The 22902-nt window shown below is 44.2% G+C and overlaps 2 protein-coding genes across 2 annotated transcripts; both read left to right on the top strand.

The window, feature by feature from the left end:
- The first annotated feature begins 243 nt into the window (after positions 1 to 243).
- LOC148813920 (very low-density lipoprotein receptor) lies at positions 244 to 11862 on the top strand. Its single transcript, XM_088907354.1, has 15 exons — positions 244 to 324; positions 1233 to 1355; positions 1995 to 2111; positions 3282 to 3650; positions 4124 to 4243; positions 4840 to 4965; positions 5381 to 5552; positions 5889 to 6104; positions 6837 to 6955; positions 7126 to 7265; positions 7697 to 7838; positions 8421 to 8564; positions 8797 to 8871; positions 9215 to 9369; positions 10381 to 11862. Exons 1-15 carry the CDS (start codon positions 246 to 248, stop codon positions 10414 to 10416), a joined length of 2133 nt encoding a protein of 710 aa, XP_088763480.1. The 5' UTR covers positions 244 to 245; the 3' UTR covers positions 10417 to 11862.
- A 2008-nt stretch (positions 11863 to 13870) lies between these two features.
- LOC148813919 (potassium voltage-gated channel subfamily V member 2) lies at positions 13871 to 18270 on the top strand. Its single transcript, XM_088907765.1, has 2 exons — positions 13871 to 15169; positions 17904 to 18270. The coding sequence occupies exons 1-2, from the start codon at positions 13889 to 13891 to the stop codon at positions 18216 to 18218; spliced, it is 1596 nt and encodes a 531-aa protein (XP_088763891.1). The 5' UTR covers positions 13871 to 13888; the 3' UTR covers positions 18219 to 18270.
- Positions 18271 to 22902: the final 4632 nt, after the last annotated feature.

Genomic DNA, 22902 nt, shown 5'->3' with positions numbered 1-22902 from the left:
TCAGGCTATTAACCTGAGCATCCGATGAAGAGAACGGGAACGCACGTGAATCGGTTTCCCACAAAACCGCAACAATAATTACAACAGCACATCTGAATATCTTGTGTGCTGGCCCACTTAAGAACACAATTCTCGCCACTTGCCCGTATAACACAGGACTGCTAATTGGCAACCGGTCTGGGAGGCTCGCTGCGTGTGACGTAATGGCGTTCAGCTGCCCGACGCGCTGTCACTCTGGGTCGAGCATGGTGTGCAGTCGCGCCGCGAGACACCTGGGAGCATTCATTCTCCTTCTCCATGCGCAGCACTGGCCGTGTGCCGGGGGTAAGAGGACGTCCATTTCTTTGAATTTGAATCTGAATAGTTTCTCTGATAAACGTCATTTTATTCCTAATCCTTTCCACTGTGCCATTAAGACGTGTATGTACGTTGAGTTACAACTGAGGGAGACTTGTGTGCGCGAAGTGCCTGCCCCCTTACCGGTGTGTGATTGGAAGGGAAGGGTGTATTACGTATGGCCGGCAGATATCTCTGTATCTGATTGGTCGGTGAAGCTGCCAGTTATGACACCGCCTCTTTTCAAGATGCACGGCTCTCCAGATTTCGTATTGGAGCCTATGTACCATATCGTGTTCGGCACTAAATGTGATTAGTGTTAACTATTTTTGTCTTGGTTATCGGCGTTTAACTATAGTCATAACAGTGTTTCCTGAGCACTTTTTTTTCGTTTTGCTAAAAACGTTTCTGTCCGATTTCCGGACCTTGCTCGGTTTTCTCAAGGTGAGATGAAGAGAAACATTTTTTTAGGTCTCCAAAAATCAATAAAATATATGCCCACTGCAGGCAGAGAGCGTTTTGGAAAAGTGTTCTCAGCGTGCTGGCCCTGTGAGTACCAGGCTCCTGTTGGAGTGCAAACTTGACCTTGACCTGAAACCTCTACACAGCTTTCGCATTTTATCACAGCTCACAACTTTTTTTTTAGCAAAGGGACAAAGTCTGTTACGTCATATCTGAACTATGAATCCAGTGAATGACAACGCTTCGTAATTGTATTCCTTAAACACCTTCCGGTTTATTACAGGAGTGCAGCACATCTTAAAACGAGCAACCCTTTTAATGTCTGTCAAGCTTAGCAAGGGGTCCTTTTGAATTTGCATTACAAAATATCACCCTAGGGCAGCTCGTAAAAGTACATGAGCAGTAGTAGTAATATGATCTTTTTTTGTGAGCAGGCAGCTCTGTCCAGACATGTGAACCGTCCCAGTTCTCTTGTGCCACTGGGAAGTGTGTTCCAGCAATCTGGAAGTGTGATGGAGATGAGGACTGTGAAGATGGCAGTGATGAAGCACATTGCTGTGAGTATTCATGGAGATAACAAGCTGATTCATTGGGTTAACAGCAGGACTAGGAATTAAGTAAAGGGTTAGGACCTCACGTCATTTTTGTAATTCAGCTGCGTTACCTGCAAAGCACATGTATTCTGAAAGTATCTGTAACTGTTTAATGCCATGAAATGTTCCCTTTAATGAAAGTCTCCTTGAAGGTTTTAGGTTTACTTACCTGTATGTACATGTAATGCTGTGTTGACATTTAGAAGTCCCAATGTTTTATTTCCTAACTGTTGCATTTCCTATTGCAATTCCATGCTATAATCTGGTGATGCTTCTGAAGAGAGTAAAGTGAGAGCAAAGACTGAGGGGGAAATATTTGAGTGTTGCGCATAATGTTTCATAATACATTTCTCAGGGTGGTGTATCACAAATTTCTGTCCCCCGCATACTTTTATTTATTCGATAGGACTTTTTATTAGTAAAAGCTTGGTAAAGTACATGGCATGGCAGTTGATGGCTGTATTAAGCTGGTACCAAACCAGAATGAAATAAAAACTTTTCAAACTCGCTGCTGCCTCCAAGTTACACCAAAAAGTCGATGAGATCAAGCAGTAGGCTTCAGGGCTGATGGCCAGTGCTGGGTGAGTGTGCGCTGTGTTACAGGGAGAGGAACCTGCTCTGGGTTTCGCTGTAAAGATGGCGAGTGTATAGACAAGACCTGGCTCTGTGATGGGGAGCCGGACTGCCGCGACGGATCCGATGAGCTGGAGGATATCTGCGGTAAGTACCACGTGACCTTTCCGCAGCCAGGCCTCTGTGGGGTCAGATCTGGGTGATCAGACATTTGGGCTGAAATACCTGAAGTCAGTATGATTATTCATGTGTTATGATTCTGGGGGGGGGGGGGGGGATTCTATTTATGAAAATCTTTACAGGGCAACATCGTGTGGGAAGAAATTGGACAATAAAGTATTGTATTTTTATAGAGATGCTTTGTAGTTCTTTGGTCTTGTGTTTGATCTCGGACTGCTTCCCTTGCTGTGAGGAGTTTGCACGGTCTCCCTTTGTTCATGTGGGTTTTTTCTAAGAGCTCTGGTTTCCTGGAAAACTGTGGGTCAGGTGAATTGGTGTCTCTCAATTGTTCCTGTGCTTCTGTGTGCAAGGTGGGACTGTGTTGCTGGGAGAGGGTCTGGGGTGCTATGACCTTCACTAGAAATAAATGCCTCCTGATAATAGAAGGAGAATATATGGACCTTTTTATGTAGTTATATATCCATACATTCAAAGCAACTCCTTTTAGATTTTATTACAGCTTCTCTTAGTTCTTATTATGCACTTAACCTGGATATTTAATTTCCTGCTCTAGTAATTTAATGTCTCAGATCCCTGCATCTCACACACACACATTCCTGGAATCATGCACATCATTTAAATGATTAAACGCACAACCTCTTTTGTTTTTCAAACTGAGCAAACTACATCTCTAGCTTTTTTGACTAGACATAAAAAGCCTTTTAGACAAAAAGAAATTCTAGCCAGTCCAAACTGTATCCTGCCTTCTGCCCATAGCTGGGATAGGCTTCCAATAAAATGGTTGGATAGATAACCTAGTAATTGATCTCCTACTAATGATTAATATAATGTTTCTCATCAAAACTCAGATTGCTCCCATATATAAATGTGTTATTGAGAATAGTTTGTTGTCTTACGGTTCTAAACGAAGGGTGTTTTGCGACCTCTGTATTACTAATATTACTAATCGGTATTTACTCTATATTACTAATCGGCCGTGTGAGAGTGTTCATTTCACACTGCTGGTCTGGGGCTGAAGTTTCGCTCTAGTCTTGGGGATCCATGAACAGTGACTGGAAACATTAGGGGTGCTGAAACCCTTGAGACATTCAGTTGTCCCGGGAGCGCTATGAGCTGATGTGGACATCGGTGTTTCAGGCCCGAAGCAGTGCAAGAAGGACGAGTTCCTGTGCCAGTCCGGCCGGTGCGTGTCCGCGCAGTTCCGCTGCGACGGCCGGGACGACTGCGGAGACGGCACCGACGAGGCCGCCTGCCGGGAGTGCGCCGCCGCCGGCTTCCGCTGCCCGCAGTCCGCGACCTGCCTCTCCGCCGCCCAGCTGTGCGACGGCACCCCCGACTGCCCCGATGGGGCGGATGAACGGGCGGTCGGCTGCGGCAGCCCCCCGCCCTCCCCCGACGCCTGCCCCCGCTCCCGGTTCCGCTGCGGGTCGGGAGAGTGCCTGCCCCCGTCTTTCCGCTGCGACCACCTGCGAGACTGCGCCGACGGGAGCGACGAACAGGACTGCGGTGAGGACCGTTCGCACCTCCTTTGAAGGTGGAGGTCAATTAAAACACGAACACCCGCTTTGAACAGCGAGCCAAAACACTGATGTTTAGGTCTGTAGTTTTTTAAGGGAACGGTGGCCGTTTCTGAGGTACTGATCGTTATATATAATCGTAATATATTTTAATACTGTTATTATTATAATACCGGTATTGTTTATTTTTCTTCCACATTAGAAGAATAAAAGATGTATAATACATTTATATACTTTACCCATTTCAAATACATCTATTCATTCATTTCACGTATTTCCAGTGTTTCGTGTCAGTGTTGCCAAACTTGGTGAGCAACTGTCTTTTGCTCCACGCCGTTTTGCATGTTCAAGTCGGCAAACTGCGAAAGGGGTTTGTTGCAGTAAGGGCTGGACGCCACTTGGCGGCAGTATTATGCTGCGGCTGCGAGTTCCTGCCCATTTTCCGAGCTGTCCCTCCCGCAGAGCGCAACGAGTGCCTGGAGGACAACGGCGGCTGCTCGCACCTGTGTGTGGACCAGCCCATGGGCTTCCTGTGCGACTGCCCCAGCGGCATGAGGCTGGTGAGGGACACGGACTGTGAGGGTGAGTGGAACTGAAGCCTCCTTGCAGCCAGCAGCTGTGTCATCCTGCAACCCGCAGGTGTGAGCCTGGCCAGTACCTGGGTGGGAGACGCCCTGGGAAAGCTGAGGCTGCTGCTGGAAGAGGTTTAAGTGGGGCCTGTAGGGGGCGCTCACCCTGCAGTGACGGAGACACTATACTGAAAAAGAGGTGCCGTCTATCAGATGAGACAGAAAACCGAGGTCCTGACTCTAAGTGGTCATTAAAAATCCCAGGATGTTTCTTGAAAAGTGTAGGGGTGTTACCCTGGTGTCTTGGCCAAATTTCCCATTGGACTTTACCGATCATGACCCCCTAATAATCCCCATCTCTGAACTGGCTTCATCACTCTGCACACTGGTGGTGGTGGAGGGGATCCCCATTACCTGTAAAACGCCTTGAGTATAGTGTTCAGAAAAGCACTATATAAGTGTATGGATTGTTATTTGTTTATAAAGGAGCAGTGAGCCTGCTCCTGGTAGGTCCTACATATACTGTACATGCAGGTGTAGGTGCACAGGTGTGCCGACCTTTTGCAACCCCTGCTCATCCATGTGCCTCCCCTCTCGCGCTCCTTGCAGAAATCAATGAGTGCCTGGATGCCGATGTGTGCGATCAGCTGTGCTTCCGCCTCAACGGCACCTTCAGGTGCGAGTGTCACGCAGGGTACCAGCCGAGTCCCAAAACCGGGGAGTGCAAGGCCACAGGTAGGCACGGCTTATTAAACTTGACTACCCTGTCAACGTCTCGCAACCCTTTCACCTGGACACATGCACATACTGCCAGGAAGATCAGGCCATTCTATTATTTTTACAGGGGGGAGGAGTGGGGGGGTGAATTAATCCACTTAGTTCCCGTTTATGTTCAGTTTCAAGGATTGCACGGAGTATTTGGCATTTCTAAAGCGAACGATGTTCACCTTTCTGTGGTAAAGGAGGTTTTCAAGTGAGTGTTGGATAGAAGATCATATGCTGTTGTTTATATCTCCCGTCTTGGAGAACCACTGAGCCTTCACAACGCTTCGCTTTTAAATATTGGCGTGAAATTTCAATGCAGAGTGGGTAATGATGGTTTGATTGTTCTGGAGGACGCGAGTGAGCAGCGCTGCTTGTGGATTTGCAGGAGAGGAAGCCTTGGTGGTCTTCAGCAGCCCGGGGGGGGTCCGGAGGATTGATACTAGGGGGCAGGAATTTCGACGGATGACAGGAGTTCCCCTGGTCCCTGGGCCTCTTGCTGCTGACGTCCCAAAGCAGAATCTGTACTGGGGCAGCCCAGAGATGGGCGCCATCTACAGGTACTCGCACACAGCGCAGCAGAAGTTAGCCCCGATCTCTAAAGCATTGTTCACGGTCTCTGCTTTGGAAGTGATGAGCTATGGCATATTTTCTTATATGTGTCTTACCACTGGGGCTTCTGCAGGATATATAGGCTTCCAGAGGACTTCTAAAATGAGTCAGTGGATTATGTGGCAAATACAGCACTTGAGATGGTTGCTCGCTGCAGAAATGACTTGGCTTAGCCAGTAGTTGAGCTAGGCGAACAAGTTCTTCATTCATGGCAGTGCACATTTTTGAATAAGTGGGGGATTGCATATAGTGTGGAGTTGTCTTATGGCTTTGCTGCCTTTCAGAATCTCCATGGACAAGAACTTGCAGGTGCCTGTGCAGGTGATGAGTGGAGTGGGTACACCCGTGGGGTTGGCAGTGGATTGGGTCCATGGCCTGCTGTACTGGACTGATGCCCGTACCCGCTCCGTCAATGTGGCGTCGCTGGATGGGGCCAGAAGGCATCTCCTCATCAGTGGGCTGTCAAGACCAGCGAGCGTGGCCGTGCAGCCCCTGTTAGGGTGAGTCAGAGAGAGTTGCCATGCTCTCCACATGAGATATGGAGCTCCCATCAGAAAGACTGGGGATGTGCCCGTAGTCCATCTCTGGGCTGCCCCAGTACAGATTCTGCTTTGGGATGTCAGCAGCAAGAGGCCCAGGGACCAGGGGAACTCCTGTCATCCGTCGATATTCCTGCCCCCTAGAATCAGTCCTCGGAGGCTGTGGCATTCTGTCGAACAAGAGATTTGTGGACCAGCGTCTGTGAAATAATTGCCATGAAAGTTAGTTCAGCCAATGCAGTACAGTGACTGTGTCCACTTTGGTCATTTAATATAAGACCGTTACCAACAAGAGAAAGCCTGTCTAGCCCATTTGGTAATAATAATAGGATCCAGCTGTTTCCAGGCTATTGGCTTTAATAACAGGGTGGGGTAGCATGTTTTTTTTTTTTATACTCTCACAGCCCTTTGGGTGAAGAAGTGCCTCCTGCTCTCAGTTTTAAGTGCCATGCGATTGTCAAAGATTTGCTTATAATACACTCACAATCCAAAACACAACTGGTAAGGCATGATAAAAAAGTGATTGTTTTTAATAATACTTGAGGCAACTGCCAGAAGGTGCACTAGAAATAATCTTGTGATGAATATACTGCAGATGCACATTTGTATTATAAAAGTAATAAAACATTGCTTGCATATCTTTAAACGGGCGCAATTCCCTGTCTTATGGTGAGCTTGATCCCACTCTCCTAGGCTCCTGTTCTGGTCAGACATTGGAAGCTCTCCTAGGATTGAGAGGGCTGGCATGGATGGGCAGGGCAGGGTGGCGCTGGTCACCTCTGCGATACGGACCCCTGTGGCGATCTCCCTGGGTAAGTGAGATCACTGTGGGACATGGCAATCGCAGCAGAGGAAGAAGCAGGACATTCTCCCAGGCAGAATCCCCCACTCATTCATCATTGAAGGTCGTCAGTATGTGTCGATTAAAGGGCTGTCACCACAGGGGCAAAGGTCAGTTGTCTTTCACGGTCTCCCTCCGCAGACCCGACGCGCAATCTCTTGTACTGGGCGGACTCGGGGCTCCGGACCCTGTCTCGGATTGGGCTGGACGGCCGGCACCGCAAAACGGTTGCGGAATCAAACGGCTACCTGGATCGGCCACTGGGCCTGGTGGTGTTTGAGGTATGGAGGCAGCTGTGCTTTTCGAAAAGTCTGGCGTCATCAACAAAAGCGATTTTTTTTTTTTTATGGAATGAAAAACTGCAAAACTGTAAGACTCTGATTTTGCTTAAGATTTATTATTTCATAATGATAATACAATTAAAAGGAAACTCCTTAAATCTATAATGTTTTGAAGGAGCCAACTTAGGGACACTCTTAAATGAGTGGCAACGCGGTTATTATACAGAAGCATTGTAATATATGAAATACTGAGAGGAATCGAGGGCTTATTAGATGGTTGCAAGCTAAAATAAAAGGCTTGTTGCTGTGCCATTTGTTATTGGCATTCGTCTGTGAGCCTTCATATGTCCGATCTGCCATCCGAGACCGTGGCCTCGCCCCTGCTGGAGCTGGAAGTGGCTCGGCGTGTTTAATCCTGTCCTGTCTCGCAGGACCGTGTGATCTGGGGTGATGAAGAAACTCGTGGGATCTACAGCGTGGACAAACGCAATGGCACCGGCGTCCGCGTCCTGCTGTCCAACACCGGCTCGCTCGGGGGGCTGGTCCTGGCTCACTCTGTCCTGCAGCCACAGGGTAGATCCGTCTCCCAGCCCCAGACATGCCCACACACCCGGTTACACGCCATAACCCTTTATATTTACAGATCTGTGACAGTCGAAATATAAGAGCTGTGCTTCTGAGCTGTGTTTTTTTTTCTTATAAAATGTATATGACATTTTAAAAAAAGTAATTATTTGGAGACATGCCTATGACTTTTATTTAGCTCTTTTGCCATCTGTATTGACCACTCGGATGGGTTTAGTCCATTTTTATAGGCGAACTGTATACGCCAGCTTCCCCTACTGGAAAATAAAGCATTTAAATTGGAGACTTGGACTTTCCAAACATGCTGGGTTGCGGGATCAAAGCTGGAATGTGCCCTCTGGGGCAGGTCTTCCCAAGTCTTTCGGAATAGTGAAGTATGTGAGGTCACTCAGATGAAAATACAGTTGTTTTACAAAAAGTCTGCCCTTTAACACAGTTGATATTCTAGTTAGCACAGCTAAACACTGCTAAACATGCTGAAATAGGTTGGTCCGCATTAGTTGAGTTTGAAAACGATGCTGGCTGTTGTGCCGTGGCTGTGTGGCTGACTGGACATGTTTCTGCCGGCAGAGAGCAGCGTGTGTCCGCAGGCCGGGCAGCGCTGTCCTTTCCTGTGTGTTCCCAGGCCCGGTTCCAGCATTGACAGGCCAGAGTTTGCCTGTGTGGGGCCCGGAGAGCAAAATCCTGCAAAAAACATCACCACTTCTGGTGTAGGTGAGCGTGCCCTTATTGGACCTTATTGAGTATAATGTAGAAAGAAGCATTAGTTTTGTTTTTTTACTTAGGCTGAATAACATTAAGGAACATTAAGCCCATTGTATATGCAGAGATACAAAATGCCCATTGTATTGAACTACAGCTGGGTTAACCATTAAATCAGACTGCTTGTGTTCCTGTTACAGGGATACTTATTTTTGATCCGTGATGTGAACACTTTCCTTTTCAGATCCCAGTGTGTTACGCCCAGTCCAGGCCCCACTCCTCACAGATGGCATTTTTGATGGGATCCTTGCTGTGATTGGTAGGTTTACTCCAGTGAGTGTGCAACAGTGGCACAGAAAGAAGGAGCTTGGAGACTAGAGACATGATACACTTGTTTCCCGTTTTTAACATAGAACAGGATATAGATTGGAATGCACCTCCTCGTCTGTTTTCCTTTTAAGCTTTGGATCAGGTTATGTTTCTGGTGTTTGAAGTGGCCCTGCTTGTGTGTTAGCCATGTTGTCGGCAATCTGAAAATCTGCTCATCATGAGGAAAGCTACTGCTGAGGCAAGTTGTATGTGCTGTTTGGAGCAGCGTATGGAGGGAGCTGGAGCTGCGCTGGGGGAGATGAGACGAGTGTCTGTCTGTCCTGTTTGCACAGTGATCCTGACTCTGATCCTGGCTGGGGGGTTCCTCCTGCAAAGGAGAGGGCACTGCAGGTTTCCCAGGAGCCCCTGCACGCCGGAGGGCATCTCCTGGAAAGAGTCCCAGGACCCTTTGGTGCCAGTGAGCCTCCCAGAGTCGCATCATGCAGTGGTGAGTCCAGCTTCAGCCAGTGAAGACTATATCAATCTACAGTAGACTGTAACACCCATGGGATCATCAGTATGCAACTGTATCATTCCATAATACAACTGGTACTCTAATATTCACAGTAGATTTGACACTCTGTTTCTACTGTATAGCATATATACTATACTGTAATCACAAGTGTGTTACTGTAAGTCTCATCATCTGAACAGCTCTTCTAGGAATTATTCTTGATTTTGAGATTACACTTAAAACTGTACTGTACCTGTAGTCGCAGTTGGCCAGTCCTTTGCTTCGGATCTCTTGGGCTAACATGACCTTAATAATGGTGCCAGCTTGTGCCAATTTCCTCTCTTTGGCACTGCTGTGAGCTTTTAAAAGCTGCAGTGGACTTGTTGATGTCTGCAGTGCACGTCTGCATGGGGCTGGCTGTCAGTGGGTTTTCTTCATGTGTTTTTTTTTTAAAACATTCTAATTTCCCACTGGATTAATAGCATTGACATCCCCTTGGGGTTTCTGCAGGAGAGCTTTGAGCTAGGGTTTCTGGTAATGCACTGCAGAAAGATCAGCATGGTAATAAGAGACTGTGCCTTATCCCAGACTACAGCCCTGAGAAAATCCTGGCATTTTTGTAGGAAATTTCACGGCAGATGCAGGGGAACATTATATATTTTACGTTACATTGACAGAACTCTTTTATAAATGGCAAGCACATCGATCACGATTCAAATGCAGTCGGACACAACACGGTCTATGTAACTGTGTGTGAGTTAAGAAAAACCCTGCAAATTCTTTTGTTATCTCTCTTGAATTTAACATGTACGCAGACTAATGCTGGGTGTTTGTATGAAATAACGAAAAATATTTCGTACTTGACTAATTTGTCTTCCTTTATTCAATAAAGGTGACAGATTTACATCCATGGGCTAATTTCACAATTTCCATTCAGTTCTTGAAAACTGTAGTCCTTTTTCTAACTCTTTAAAATCCTGCTCTCTGACTGTTTCATGTCCACAGAGCACCTTGCTGAAGATGGAGGGAAACGCACTCTGACCCTGCTGTCACCCCTGCAGTGTCTTGACAAGAGGATGTGGTTCAAACCGGTCTACCAGTGACAATACAGTGACGGCTATCTGTGTTGCCAAGATGTCCTGTACTGGTGTGAAGGCACGGGGGTTATGGGATGTTGGTGTGCACTGGCTGGGAACAGGTGATTGTTAGGGACTGCAGAAAATGACCCTTTTATACACTTCTCCCACCCTTTGGTGATAGATCAATACATAGGTGAGGCAGTAGCAAGTGAGGAAGGGCATGCAGTCAGTCCATCTGACTTTAAATATGCTGTGTTTTTTGTATGACTGACTTTACCTTTGCAAAACTAGCTGCCTGTGATATGTGAAGCTGCAAAGCGCTTGATGAAGTTTGTTTTTGAAGCAGTACATTAGCATCGGTGTGTCTGCTCTTCTGAAATGAGAATGGACAGCACAGATCTTCAGGATCCTGGTCCATTCTGGTACTGAGCACAATACCTTATCCCTTGACCTGTTTGACACAATTATTCATACCCAGGAAGAAAGCCATGAAGTGCATCATTTAAAAAAAAAAATCTCAACAACATTTTGTCATCTTAAATGATTTCCTCCTCTTACTCCTCTGTGGAAATAACTGGTTCATAGAGAAAATCTGTGAATCCTCTGTTTCTTTGTGGTAGCAGTAGCTGTGGCCTAATGTGCTGAACAAACTTTGCAAAATTAATGTAAAATAATGTTTCTGTGTGTCTGCATTTGGCAAGTTTAACATTTGTACATTGTCTGATGTATATGTCAGTTTCTTTTTTGTTGGTTTGGTTTGACTTCTTTGGTTTTGGTGGAACTGCTAGCACTGTTTTGAAATTGTTTTTTGTTTGATTAGACCTAAGTTTTTTAAGATCATATGTAGAGTACTATTAATTGTAACTCTGGTCATTGCTAAACACTCCTTGAAGGCTATAGTGTTTTACATACTTTTCAGATAGTGAGCGATAGTGATCTTAATAAAAGCAGGTGACTTGACGTCTTAACCGAATAATAAGTTCATCTATTAATTGAATGTATAGCCAAGTAGTAGCCACAAGGTGGCAGTGCAGAGCACCGAGTTTTTTATAATTCCCTTTAGGTAGGGTGATTCTCAATAGAGTTCAGTTGATTTATCGTTCAAATATATACATGTGTTCCTTAATTTAAGTTTAAGAAAGGTTCTCCTGTTTTTTTTCCAAATGTTGAGACGGTTAGGCATCTTCATTATGACTTGAATGCTGATTAGAATTTTAAAAGCAGGTAGTATAATAATAATAAAAGGATCCCAGGTTAATCCAAAGTGCTCAGTGTGTATACTGTTACTCTAAGGATTGTATTGTAGATTATTTATTATGGAAAAACAAATGGAGTTTAGGTGAATTACCTCTTTTATTGCACTTTTGCATATTTAATGTAATTGAAAACACTGAAATAAATCTTTATGCTGAAGAGGATTTTGTTTTTATCATTGCTTTAAGCCTTGGATACAACTTCACTGAATTCAGTCTAACAGAACACATACTCAATCCAGTAACAACTTTAAGAAATGAAAGAAATCTTAAACCAAATAAAACTCTGAATTACATTATTCTACATTCAACATTAATTGATAGACTATTATATTGGATAAGATTTTAAGTTTTAATGTTGCTTTCAAGAGGCTCAACTTCCATGTTTTAGTGTGGATATGAAAGGATTGTGAAAGGTATCCTCCCCCCCATTCATGTCCTGCACTTGGAGCAGTTTAAATAACAGTATTTAAGAGTTTCCTGTTCTTTTGAAGTTGAGGATTTTGACGTTTATAGCAGAAGAGTTTCATTTTAATCCACCATATAAAATAAATGCTCAGAGGTCTGACCAACAGACTCCCCCACCAAAAAGAGACTTTTATTCAGAGAGCTGAAAAAGGACAGTACCTGGTCTAAATATAACTTCTTGAATTGTAAGGTATTTCATCATTCATTATCAGAGAGCCTCCATTAAAAAACATTGCTACTTAATGAAGGGTACAAACAAGAAGAGCCATTCAGCCAATCTTGCCCCTAACAATTAGTAGCTAATTGGTTCAAGTATCTCATCCAGCTGTTTCTTGACAGAAGTCAGGCCTTCAACAGCATGGCTGGGTAGCTTGCTCCACCAGTACTACAGCTCTTAAATATGTGTCTCTTGCTCTCCAGATTAAATGTACTTTCACACAGTTTCCATTTGTGCCCTGTAGTTCCTGTTTCACTGAAAATCCACTGTCAACACTGTTGATCCTTAAATCCCTGTAGTACACACTGGAGATTCCAGTCACTAAGTACTTTGAATAGAGATCTCCAAGTTGTTAAAATAACTTTTTCAGTACTATACCACATTGGGGTTTGCTCTAAGATTCTCTTCTTTTCATGGGAGAAACAAACCTGATGTGGAATGCACGATGTTGTACTTCTTTTTCCTCTGGGAATAATTTAGTAAAAAGTCCATATCTAGCATTTGTTCATTAAGAGCAGACAAGGTCTTCAACGAGAATACCAATCGTTAATTCCCACTTTCTTACTTATCGATTCCTGATTTCTGGTTTGTAAGACAATTTCTAAAAATATGTTTTCTGAAGACTAGAGTCCTAATAATAATATAATACTGGCAGGTAGCCGCGCCAGCATGCGTAGCCTGCAAAGGAACTAGTAAAGGTTTATTCCCTGCTGAAAAGAGAAGAAAAGAAAACATTTCAGCTGTGGAGCCTTCTTCAGGTGTTTCTTTTCTTCTCCTTTCAACATGGAATCATATTGTTCCTTTGCACAATACTATACTGTTTTGCCACCACACCTGCCGTATCTTTCTGAAAGGCAATGAGTGGTGTGACGGACTTGTGTCTTGTGCAGGAATGAAGTGGACCTGTGTTCCAGGGATTGATGGTACCTCCTGAGATAAAGGAGCACTGTGGCCCAGTAAGCTTGTAATAGCCTTAACAGAAGTTAACGGCTGCTGCCCTGCATTGCTGCTTCCTAGGACACAATCCTTAAATCAACTCTGCTGTAATCCTCAAGGACTGTATTTATAACTCCACTTAAGGCGGATGGAAAAGGCAGCAATGAGATTAGCTCCCCCCACTGTGGGGAAAAAGCCTGCGCCCATCGTCTTGCTTCTTCATTCGAAAGAAACAGACGTCTTTCCTCCTGCAGCCAGGGGACCCTACTGAGGGCAGGGAGACGTAGCTGAGCATCTTCCCATTGTCCTGCGGGATTTTCTGGGTGTCAGGCTTGTGGGCACTGCCGTCATCCGCTAGAGGAGAGTTCCGACCGACCCTACCTCAGAATCCCAAAGCAGGTTTTTTTTTGTTTTTTTGCTCACTTCATTTTTCCGTCACCCAAGGTGGGTCAGGAAAGCCCACGAGAGACGGGTTTGGCTAAAGGGGCTCGGCCTTTTGTCTTTCTTCGGCTGTGCGGTTTTCGAGGCAAGTCACGCTGGCCGATCTGCGGAGAAACGTCATGAAGAAGCTGAAAAAGAGGCGCTCCAGCCTTTTCGCCAACCTGAAGTTCAGCGACAGTTTCTCGCAGAGCACCGACGACGACGACAGCACCTTCCCTTTCGCCTTGGACAGCTCGGTCAAGCCCTGGACATCCCTGCACAACCTGGACAAGCCACTGGACAGTGACGGGAAAGTAGGAGAGGACGACTGGGAGCAATGCTGGTCTCCTCCGGGGAAGATGAGCATGATCAACCTTAATGTTGGGGGCAAAGTCTTTCAGATTGCAAAGACGGTGGCGGTCCAGTACCCCCACACGCGCATCGGGCGTCTGGCCCTCTGCAGCGACCCCGTCAAGAAGCTGGAGCTCTGCGATGACTACTCGGTCCTCAACAACGAGTACTTCTTCGACCGCGACCCCACTTTCTTCCACTACATCTTCCACTTCTACCGCAGCAGAGTGCTCTGGGTAATGCAGGAACTGTGCCCCATCAACTTCGAGGAGGAGATGGAGTACTGGGGCCTACGGATGAAAGACACCCAGCGCTGCTGCCGAATCCTGTTCGAGGAGAAGGTGGACGAGCTGAAGGACTACTTGAAGGTCCAGCGGGAGCTGAAGGCTGAGATTGAGCCCGAGCACAGGGACGAACATTTCGAGGGCATGTTCCTGGGCGACTTCCGCAGGGCGCTGTGGAACCTGATGGAGACCCCCTACTCCTCGGTGTGGGCCAAAGGCTTCGCCATCATCTCCAGCATCTTCGTGCTGATCTCCATCGTGGCCATGACGCTCAACACAGTGGAGGAGCTGAAGAGCCGGACCCTCCACGGGAAGACCTACATGGAGTGCGTGGAGATCTTCTGCATCATCTTCTTCACCCTGGAGTACTTCCTGCGCCTCCTGACCACCTGCGACGTCAAGCGCTTCCTGCGCAGCGCCCTGAACTTCGTGGACCTGGTGGCCGTCATGCCCTACTTTGTCCAGGTGGTGTTCGAGACCTTCGCCGACCACAGCGACCTCAGCTACCAGAACGACCTGCAGGCCATGCAGCGGGTCAGCAAGGTCAGCAAGGTCCTCAAGGTCATCCGCCTCATGCGCATCTTCCGCATCCTCAAGCTGGCGCGGCACTCCACGGGCCTGAGGGCGTTCGGCTTCACCATCCGCCAGTGCTACCAGCAGGTGTGCTGCCTCTTCCTCTTCATCGGCATGGGCATCTTCAGCTTCTCGGCACTCATGCACTCTGTGGAGCACGACGTCCCCGGCACCCCCTTCAGCAGCATCCCCGACGCGTGGTGGTGGGCGGCGGTAAGCTCCCCTGTCATCCTTTCATCCCCTCGGCTTTCCTTCTGAACCGCGGTTCGGTGAAGGTTTGAGAGGAGTTTGGTTGTGACTAAAATGGCCATTTCCAGTGAAGGCTGACAGAAACACCCTCAAGGTGTATTTCCCACAGGTCCCCGAATTACAGCGTTGCTACAGAGGGTTTTAGAGTCCGAGTCCAGCCATGGTCACCACATGGTCATCACCGTGAACGGGTGAACGAGTGACCATCACTAATCTTGTTGTAATCATGGGCTGAAGTAGGGAGCTGCGTCAGCATGCGTAGGCTGGAAAGGGACAAGTTGTGTTTCCTTTCTTCTCTTTTCAGCATGGAATAAACCTTTACTTGTTCCTAGATTGTAATCATAGACAGTGCTCCCAGCTACAGTATAACACAGTGGCTGTTACTGATGATGTTATCCCTGTCTTTCTGCTGTTCTTGAGATGTTGCATACCACAGTGTAATTAAAATTCACTCAAGCCAGGTCAGGAGTCAAGACCCCAGGCCAAAGTCATACGTGCAAGTAGAAAGCTCAGTTGTTTGAACACTGCAGTTGCAAGGTGTGGCCACTAGGTGGAAGTCTACTGTACCTCCAGTCTACAGCTTCTGAAGTATCCCTTTATACCTGGGGTTTTTGTATGTATAAGAATGTAAATTTGCCTTATCCAGACCCGCCATACTTATTCCCTTAACCTTTAATTAATTTTCGAACTTCCTAACCACACTTTTTTCCCACTTAATCTGAAAGGATTTATTTTAGTTTTGTTGTGTAGAGTTTAGATGAAGAAACTCTACTTGAACGTTCCTTTTTGAGAAAAGAACACAACGATCAATAAGCATACGTTCACAGTCAAATCTGTCACAGTTAACGGAGCTGATGCACAGATGTACACATGTGCGATTTAATGTGACTTAAGCACTATTAGAAGAAATTTTGAGATTTTTATCTTCTTTTTTCCCATTTCACAGCTTTAGTATATGGAAGAGGAAACTATACCCGAAACTTTGGTTTGGCCATTCTTAACCCTCTTAAAATGAAATTAGGACCACCTCTTCTTTTATAGGATTTCCTTATACTTCATTAGATAAAGCTTATAGGATGAAAATGTGTAAGATCCTAGTGCAGTGTTGAGAGCATGCTGGCACATTAGACTGCCTTCTCGTTGCATGGTTAACAGCCATAAAATGATTGCTTTAAAAGATACTAGGAAAATAAAGTTAATTATTAACAATTATTAGCTGACAAACAATGTCTGCTTTATTTCCAAGATCTGTCAGGCTAATCTTTTTGAGTTTGTTTTGGTCTTCAAACATGACAAAATGTGTGAGATACAGTATATCTCTGTCATTTCAGACTAAAGGTATTTACATTTGGACACGGGTACTTGGCTTTGTACACATTTGTGAAAATGGACTCTGCACGTCCCCAAACTGTATTATAGCATTTCTGTTGAAAGATATGGAGTTCAATAAAATATCTGTAATTGTACTATTATACAGAATTTCAGCTTGTTGAACTTCAGCCTGATAAAGCCTTTCTAAAAATCCTCTGAAACATTACCAACTGGGCCCCAGAATTAAAATCTATAAAAAAAACTATGTAGGTTTGTATCTTGCAAATGGTCATTTAGGTAATTGGCAGTTATATATTGCTTGAAACAAAGACAGCTTACTCAGACTGACTGCCTAGCTAGCTAATTTAACTAACCAGTGATTCTCTAATGTCACGTCTCACTGGAGCCATCTGCTTTACAGTGTAATCTCCTTTAATCACAGCAAAAGAAAATCCAATCTTGGCTATGTCTCGGAGAAACGTTCACACTCCTTTTAAAGTTCTGGCCACCTGTTATCTGAGTGCTCTTCCAATTTGAAAGTTTTGCTTAAGGATGTTGACTATAGTTTTGTTTGGAGATGTGCAAAGCTTCAGTCCTTTCTCACAAATGTGTACAAAACCATGTCCCCATGTCCAAATGTAATTATCTATAGTCTAAACATGACAGACATCCATCTCACACATTTTTTTTGAAGATGCAGAACAAGCAAAAAAAGATTAGCAAAAGACAACAGGGCAGGGCAGGGGATTTTAAGGGGAGAAAAGGTCTATTAGGTTGTTTTGTCTACCACCTGTTATTTAAACAACACATATGTTAAAGTAAATTTGGTTTAGGAACACTTGAGCAGTTCTTCAAGCAGTTTTTTTTGTTAAATCAATATCCTGTATGCTAACCTTCAATTACACATAGAAGGAATGAATATCCCGGATTTGACACATGGAAGGAACTATTATCCTGGATATTCACAAGTGCAGGAAAGTACAGTATGACAATTGCACAAAAATTGCTTTTGCTAACGCAGGCTTAAATTTATTAATGCTATAAACATTTAAAATAAAGTTTGGCTTTTATGACTTTGGCTTATAGGAGCCGGTTAAAAGCCATGATCACAATCTACAGGGTGTATTTGTGAAAAATTATTCACAAAAATTTGTATGTGTATTTGTGGTCCACTTTCCATCGTGGTGTTATGAGTCTAAGGCACTCGGTGTTAATAGAAGTTTCTCAGCCTCAGGCTTTGAAGAAGTGGTCTCTATCCATGGATATACCAGATTGAATTTATGATCGTAGTAGTTGGATCCAGATCAGTTAGTCACTGAAACCTGTCTTGCACCCTGCACACATGTAGGGGTTTTAACTAGCTCTTTTGCTGCTGTCTTCTCCGCAGGTCAGTATCTCCACTGTGGGCTATGGCGACACTGTGCCAGAGTCCTTCCTGGGCCGTCTGGTGGCATTCGGGTGCATCTCTTTCGGGATCATCCTCAACGGCATGCCCATTTCCATCCTCTTCAACAAGTTCTCCGACTACTACGCCAAGCTGAAGGACCAGGAGGTCGCCAACACCATGAAGCAGAGAGGCAGGATCCAGCTGCGGGTTCGACTCCGGCGCAAGATGGACAAGTGTCTGCACTCACAGGCCCCGGACTCCGACGAGGACTCCCTCGGCCGCCTGGACCCCCGCGCCTGGCACGGCGGGCACTGACACTCGGCCTGCCAGCATTGTGCTGGGCATGCCCCATCTCCGCTTCGCCTGCTTTTTAATGGCACTACCAGTGACTGACGGCTGCTGTGAGTAATAGCTCTGAGTGAGGTGGGACACAGGAGGTGCCCTGTCTAGTTATAACAGGGCTAATTGCAGGTTAAAGATCGGCTGATTATAACTAACAGGTAAGAGAGTTGCATTTCCTTTAACCAGGTATTTTAATGGATGAATGCAACCAACCATAATCCAATTAAAAGGAAACCTCTTGGCTCCTAGCTAAATTTTCATCATCCTTGCTGTCACATGTCAAAAAAATAAAGCAGGGGCTTGTTACTGGGATTCACCTTTCTGGACCGATTGCATCTTGTCCTCTATTTTTGAACCTGAAGACTCTTTTGGAGCTGGACTTACCATAGGCAGATATAGTTTTTTTTTCCATTCAGTTTCACTGTAGTCCATTTCTCTTCAGCTGCAGTAACTTTTAAGGTTTTCTCAGCACTAATTACATACAAAAAGACATGGAAAGGACAGAATTCTATATACTGTTGGAATCACCTGGACTGGACTGTCAGACTCCAGTTTTTGAAGGCCTTAGAATCATATTTATTGTCTTACTCTCAATATTCAATTACTTTCTTCCTTATTAGACCAGTCTAATGCTTTTCTCTGTTGTGAAGCGTGGGAAGGCTATAGTACAACAGTATGGTGTGAACTTTAAATGTACTGGGTTGGAAATTGTGTAAACAAATATAACATTTTTCCAGATCTGATATAGCTGAGTCTGAACAGATACGGTTTCTGGAAAACAGGCTGGGTTGTGCCACTACTAGAGGGTACGAGGTATAATGTGTTTGCACAGCAGCTATGAACTGACTTAAAGTTTGTATGTGCTTAAGATGTGCAGATTTGTTTATCAATGTGTAGCACAAAATATATAATGCTTCCTCATTGTCTATATGATTTATATCATCTATATGATTTAAATAAATACTTTTATTTAAATATTATCTATAAACCTTGCTGTTTTGATCTCACAGGGAAATGAAACTTCCATAATGACTAAACTGAACACAACGCTGTTTTTTGTTACAAAGGGGGAAAGTCAGCTACACAACTACAGTTTACCTGTATTTATAGTATGTTACCTGCACTTAAGCTTTTGTCATGTTTTTTTACACTAGAACACTGTTGCTGTGCCCTGTTCTCTGTGGATGTGGATATCTGGTTTTCTGAAACCACTCTAAAGGCTCAGTTCATTTAGAGTTTAAGATTCACTTGGATATAACACAAGTGGGGTATTTAGTTTAGTTTCAATTTCTTCACAGTCAATTCACCCACTATTTTACGTTCTGCAGCTATCGGGGGTCTAATTCAACTGCCGACCAGACCTGGGGAGAAACATGGTAAGAAAATGGATACAGTACAAGATAGGAGGGAGCAGACTTTTCCTATTAATAGGATCAGGAAGGGATTAGGCCACACTAGGATTTAGAAAACTAATCCAAATGCTGAACAGCAATTAAAATAATTAACCTGTTGAGGGGCCCTCTGTAAAGACAGCAGGAGTGTTTTGGTTGCCTTTTGCTGTTACATGTTGGCCTTCATAGTTAGATTTAAGATATCACGTAACAAATCAAAATGGCATTTTAACAGTTGTTTCACCACTATACCCAGAAGGTCTCTTGTATCGATATTGCACAGTTGATTATCTGACATCCTGCCTGTCTGTGCATGTCCACCTCTCCATCTGTCTTCCTGTCTGGCTCTGTTTCTTTTTTTTTAATAACTCTATGTCAATGCCAAAGAGCTGAAATGACATTTAATTTCACAACAGTCTGAATCAACAGCAAACTTCTGATTTTCCTTGGCACTTGGTTTTAATGAAGACTTTCAAACATCTACCAAGGAGAGAAACCATGGATTTAAGAAAACTGACTAAGCAAGATACAGAGCTATCGATTTCAAACTTAAATAAGAACAAAATCGTGATCTGATCGGCTCTGGTACAAATCCGTATTTTTCCAGGGTTGTTTTGCATCAGTGGTGTGAAAACCGCAGTTTGTGTTGTTGTATCCTGGATCTTTTAAACTGTATCCTTGTATCAGTGGGGTGAAAATGAAAGGACATATGACATTGTTGTCACCATGCTTCCCGGCTTATATTCCTTGTCTCGTAAACATCCTATTCCAATAAAGCCTTCTGAGAAATGTGATTACAACAGCCAGTCATATTTCCAGTACTTGAGAGATGTACAGTTTTGTTTGCAAACATCTTCATTATAGTGTAAATGAAACAACTTCTGAGACTTGAAAGTGGCTTTGCCACTGGCAAAAAGCTACAGTATGTGACATTTGCTTGCAGTTTAAAATTTGCATACATTGAAGACAAAGTTACAGCACACAACACCTGCATGGGATCAGCAGTCTGAATGCCAAGAGCGCCTCCCCTCTGGCATTTCAACATTTTCTGCTCTCCTGCCCCTGTTAGAGGAAAAGTATCCTACCCAGCTGGCAGTGTGGCTGCTGGTTCATAGGTAGGGGTTGCACCCTCCTGTGTGCAAGACACTTTGGGATGCACGTCTTTGCAATGAAAAACACTATTAATCCAAATAATTATTATTTTTATTATAATTGCGGGCAATGTTTTAATTTTGAATAACTCTTATCAGCTCGTTTACCTGGCCCGGCCTTAGAAATATGTATGTAAATTCACCTTATTGTTTAAACCAGATTTTAAACCATCACCCACATTTTGTCTGAAAGCAGAATATGTAGCCAAATACAACTCAGTCATTGTGTCTACATATGATGCTGTAATAGCTTCTGTAACTAATTATGATTATTTCAAGAGACATAATAGGATCATAGCAAAACACAATGTTTTCCACAGAAGAGATTCGGCATGTTTTAGGGTCAGGGATATATTGAGGATTAGGCAGTGGGTTAGGGTTAGGGATCACTGATTCCTGAAGGTAAAGGACTGCCACATCTGGTTTTCATTACACCATGTGGAGAAGACTCAATGATTTTAACAAAGATCCACATTGTGACTACTTCCTCTCTCTAACTCTCTGGAACAGTGTCTGAACCGGTGCGTGGAGGGTTAGTGAAATAGTTTACACTCTATAGCTGTTTCACTCAACAGCTTTAGCTCAGACTGTTTCCTTGCCTCTTTCACATCTCCAGCTTTTCTGTTTTCCTCCTGCTACAGGCTCATGCCCACCTGGTCTTTTCTTGGTGGTCACCAAGCAGGCTTTTCCTATGACTCCAACTCAAATGTTGTTCAGATTCATCAAAGTTATTTCCGTGTTTCTTCTGGCAGAAGTATTTAGGTATTCACTTCCTTCTGTAAAATTACTGTTGTCCTGAAAAAGCCAATGCATTCTTTCTGGAAGAAACTCCAAACTGGCCTTTCTTGTTCTATAACTCTCTGAGAGCTGCACAGAAATATCTGCGCCTGAATAATGATTATAAAAGTGAGACGTTCTGCTGGCAGTTAGATCTTTCCACATACTGAGGTGGAGTTTTCATAAGCAGCACTGGAGAGCATCAAGCTGAGCAATACAGACGCAGGAATCATCCGCCACTGGCGTAGGTCCGTATTCTTTCTATTAGCAGGGCTGTGGCCATCTTTACTGAAATGCAAAATTGGCAATGTTATTGTTTCCTGTTTGGCATTTGCCTTTCTTTGCCTCCTCCTTACTGGTTCAAGAGTCGCCAACAATGTTAACTGTGAAATAAGATTTACCACATTTCTCTTCATCTCAATGCACACCTTGATTCAGGAACAGGCCAATTACTGGTATGGTGTAGTCAGTGCATTACAGTCTATGGAAATTTGTATTCAAGGCTTCTGGAATTTTAAGTAAACTAAAGACCACATATCTTGCCTGCTAGACAAGAAGACGTAGGTCAAGCACATTGGTTATAGTAAAGCAAATTTAAATTCACTGTATTTAAAATGCTGTCACCTGTTTCTTATGTAGCTGAATCTGCTGCCTATGCTGTGTGTCTTAGCAGTGGTCATGGCCACTATATAGTTATGATGAACATTATATTCTCGGACTATTTCATTTGTTTCATTGAAACAATTTTGTAATTGTCCAAAAAATAAACTTGCCTGTGCTGTGTTCATTAATACAGTATATTGCCCTGTTTAAGGTAACCTATCCTCCATAAGTAATGCTAGTCACCCATGCAAACCCTCTGTGCTATCAGACCACCTTAAACCAAAGTAGAAGCTTTGACTGACAAAAAGAGACTAAACTCACTCAATTAAGCTTGAGAATGTGGTTTTATGTTATAGGTAATCTGCAAGGCCTGTCCTGTCTCAAGAACTCTGCTTTATCTGGGGCCAGGTGGCTGTATTACTGTCTTTTACTTTGAATTAGTAGTGCAATAAAATAAAAGAGAAACCCTGATAAAACATCACACACTGATGATCATTTGCTGTGAGATAAACTGTAGATACTGAACTTGGGTTTGCACCCCTCCTTATCTCCTATCACCAGAACCGCAGCCCTCTGCTTATTCATCTTAAACCCAAACCTCCCTCTTACACTTTATTCTTGTTTGGGTTTGTCACATTAAAAAAAAAACACTGTCATAGAGAAGATAGTGTGTGTCACTATAGTGAAAATAGGGAAATAGTTTCACAGGTTTTTTTTTTTTTGGTTTGTACTGTG

Source organism: Atractosteus spatula, chromosome 28 (genome assembly GCF_055471065.1).
Source record: "Atractosteus spatula isolate fAtrSpa1 chromosome 28, fAtrSpa1.hap1, whole genome shotgun sequence".
Lineage (NCBI taxonomy): Eukaryota > Metazoa > Chordata > Actinopteri > Semionotiformes > Lepisosteidae > Atractosteus > Atractosteus spatula.
The sequence above is the reverse complement of the archived record's forward strand: the minus strand, read 5'-3'. Positions and strand labels throughout refer to the sequence as shown.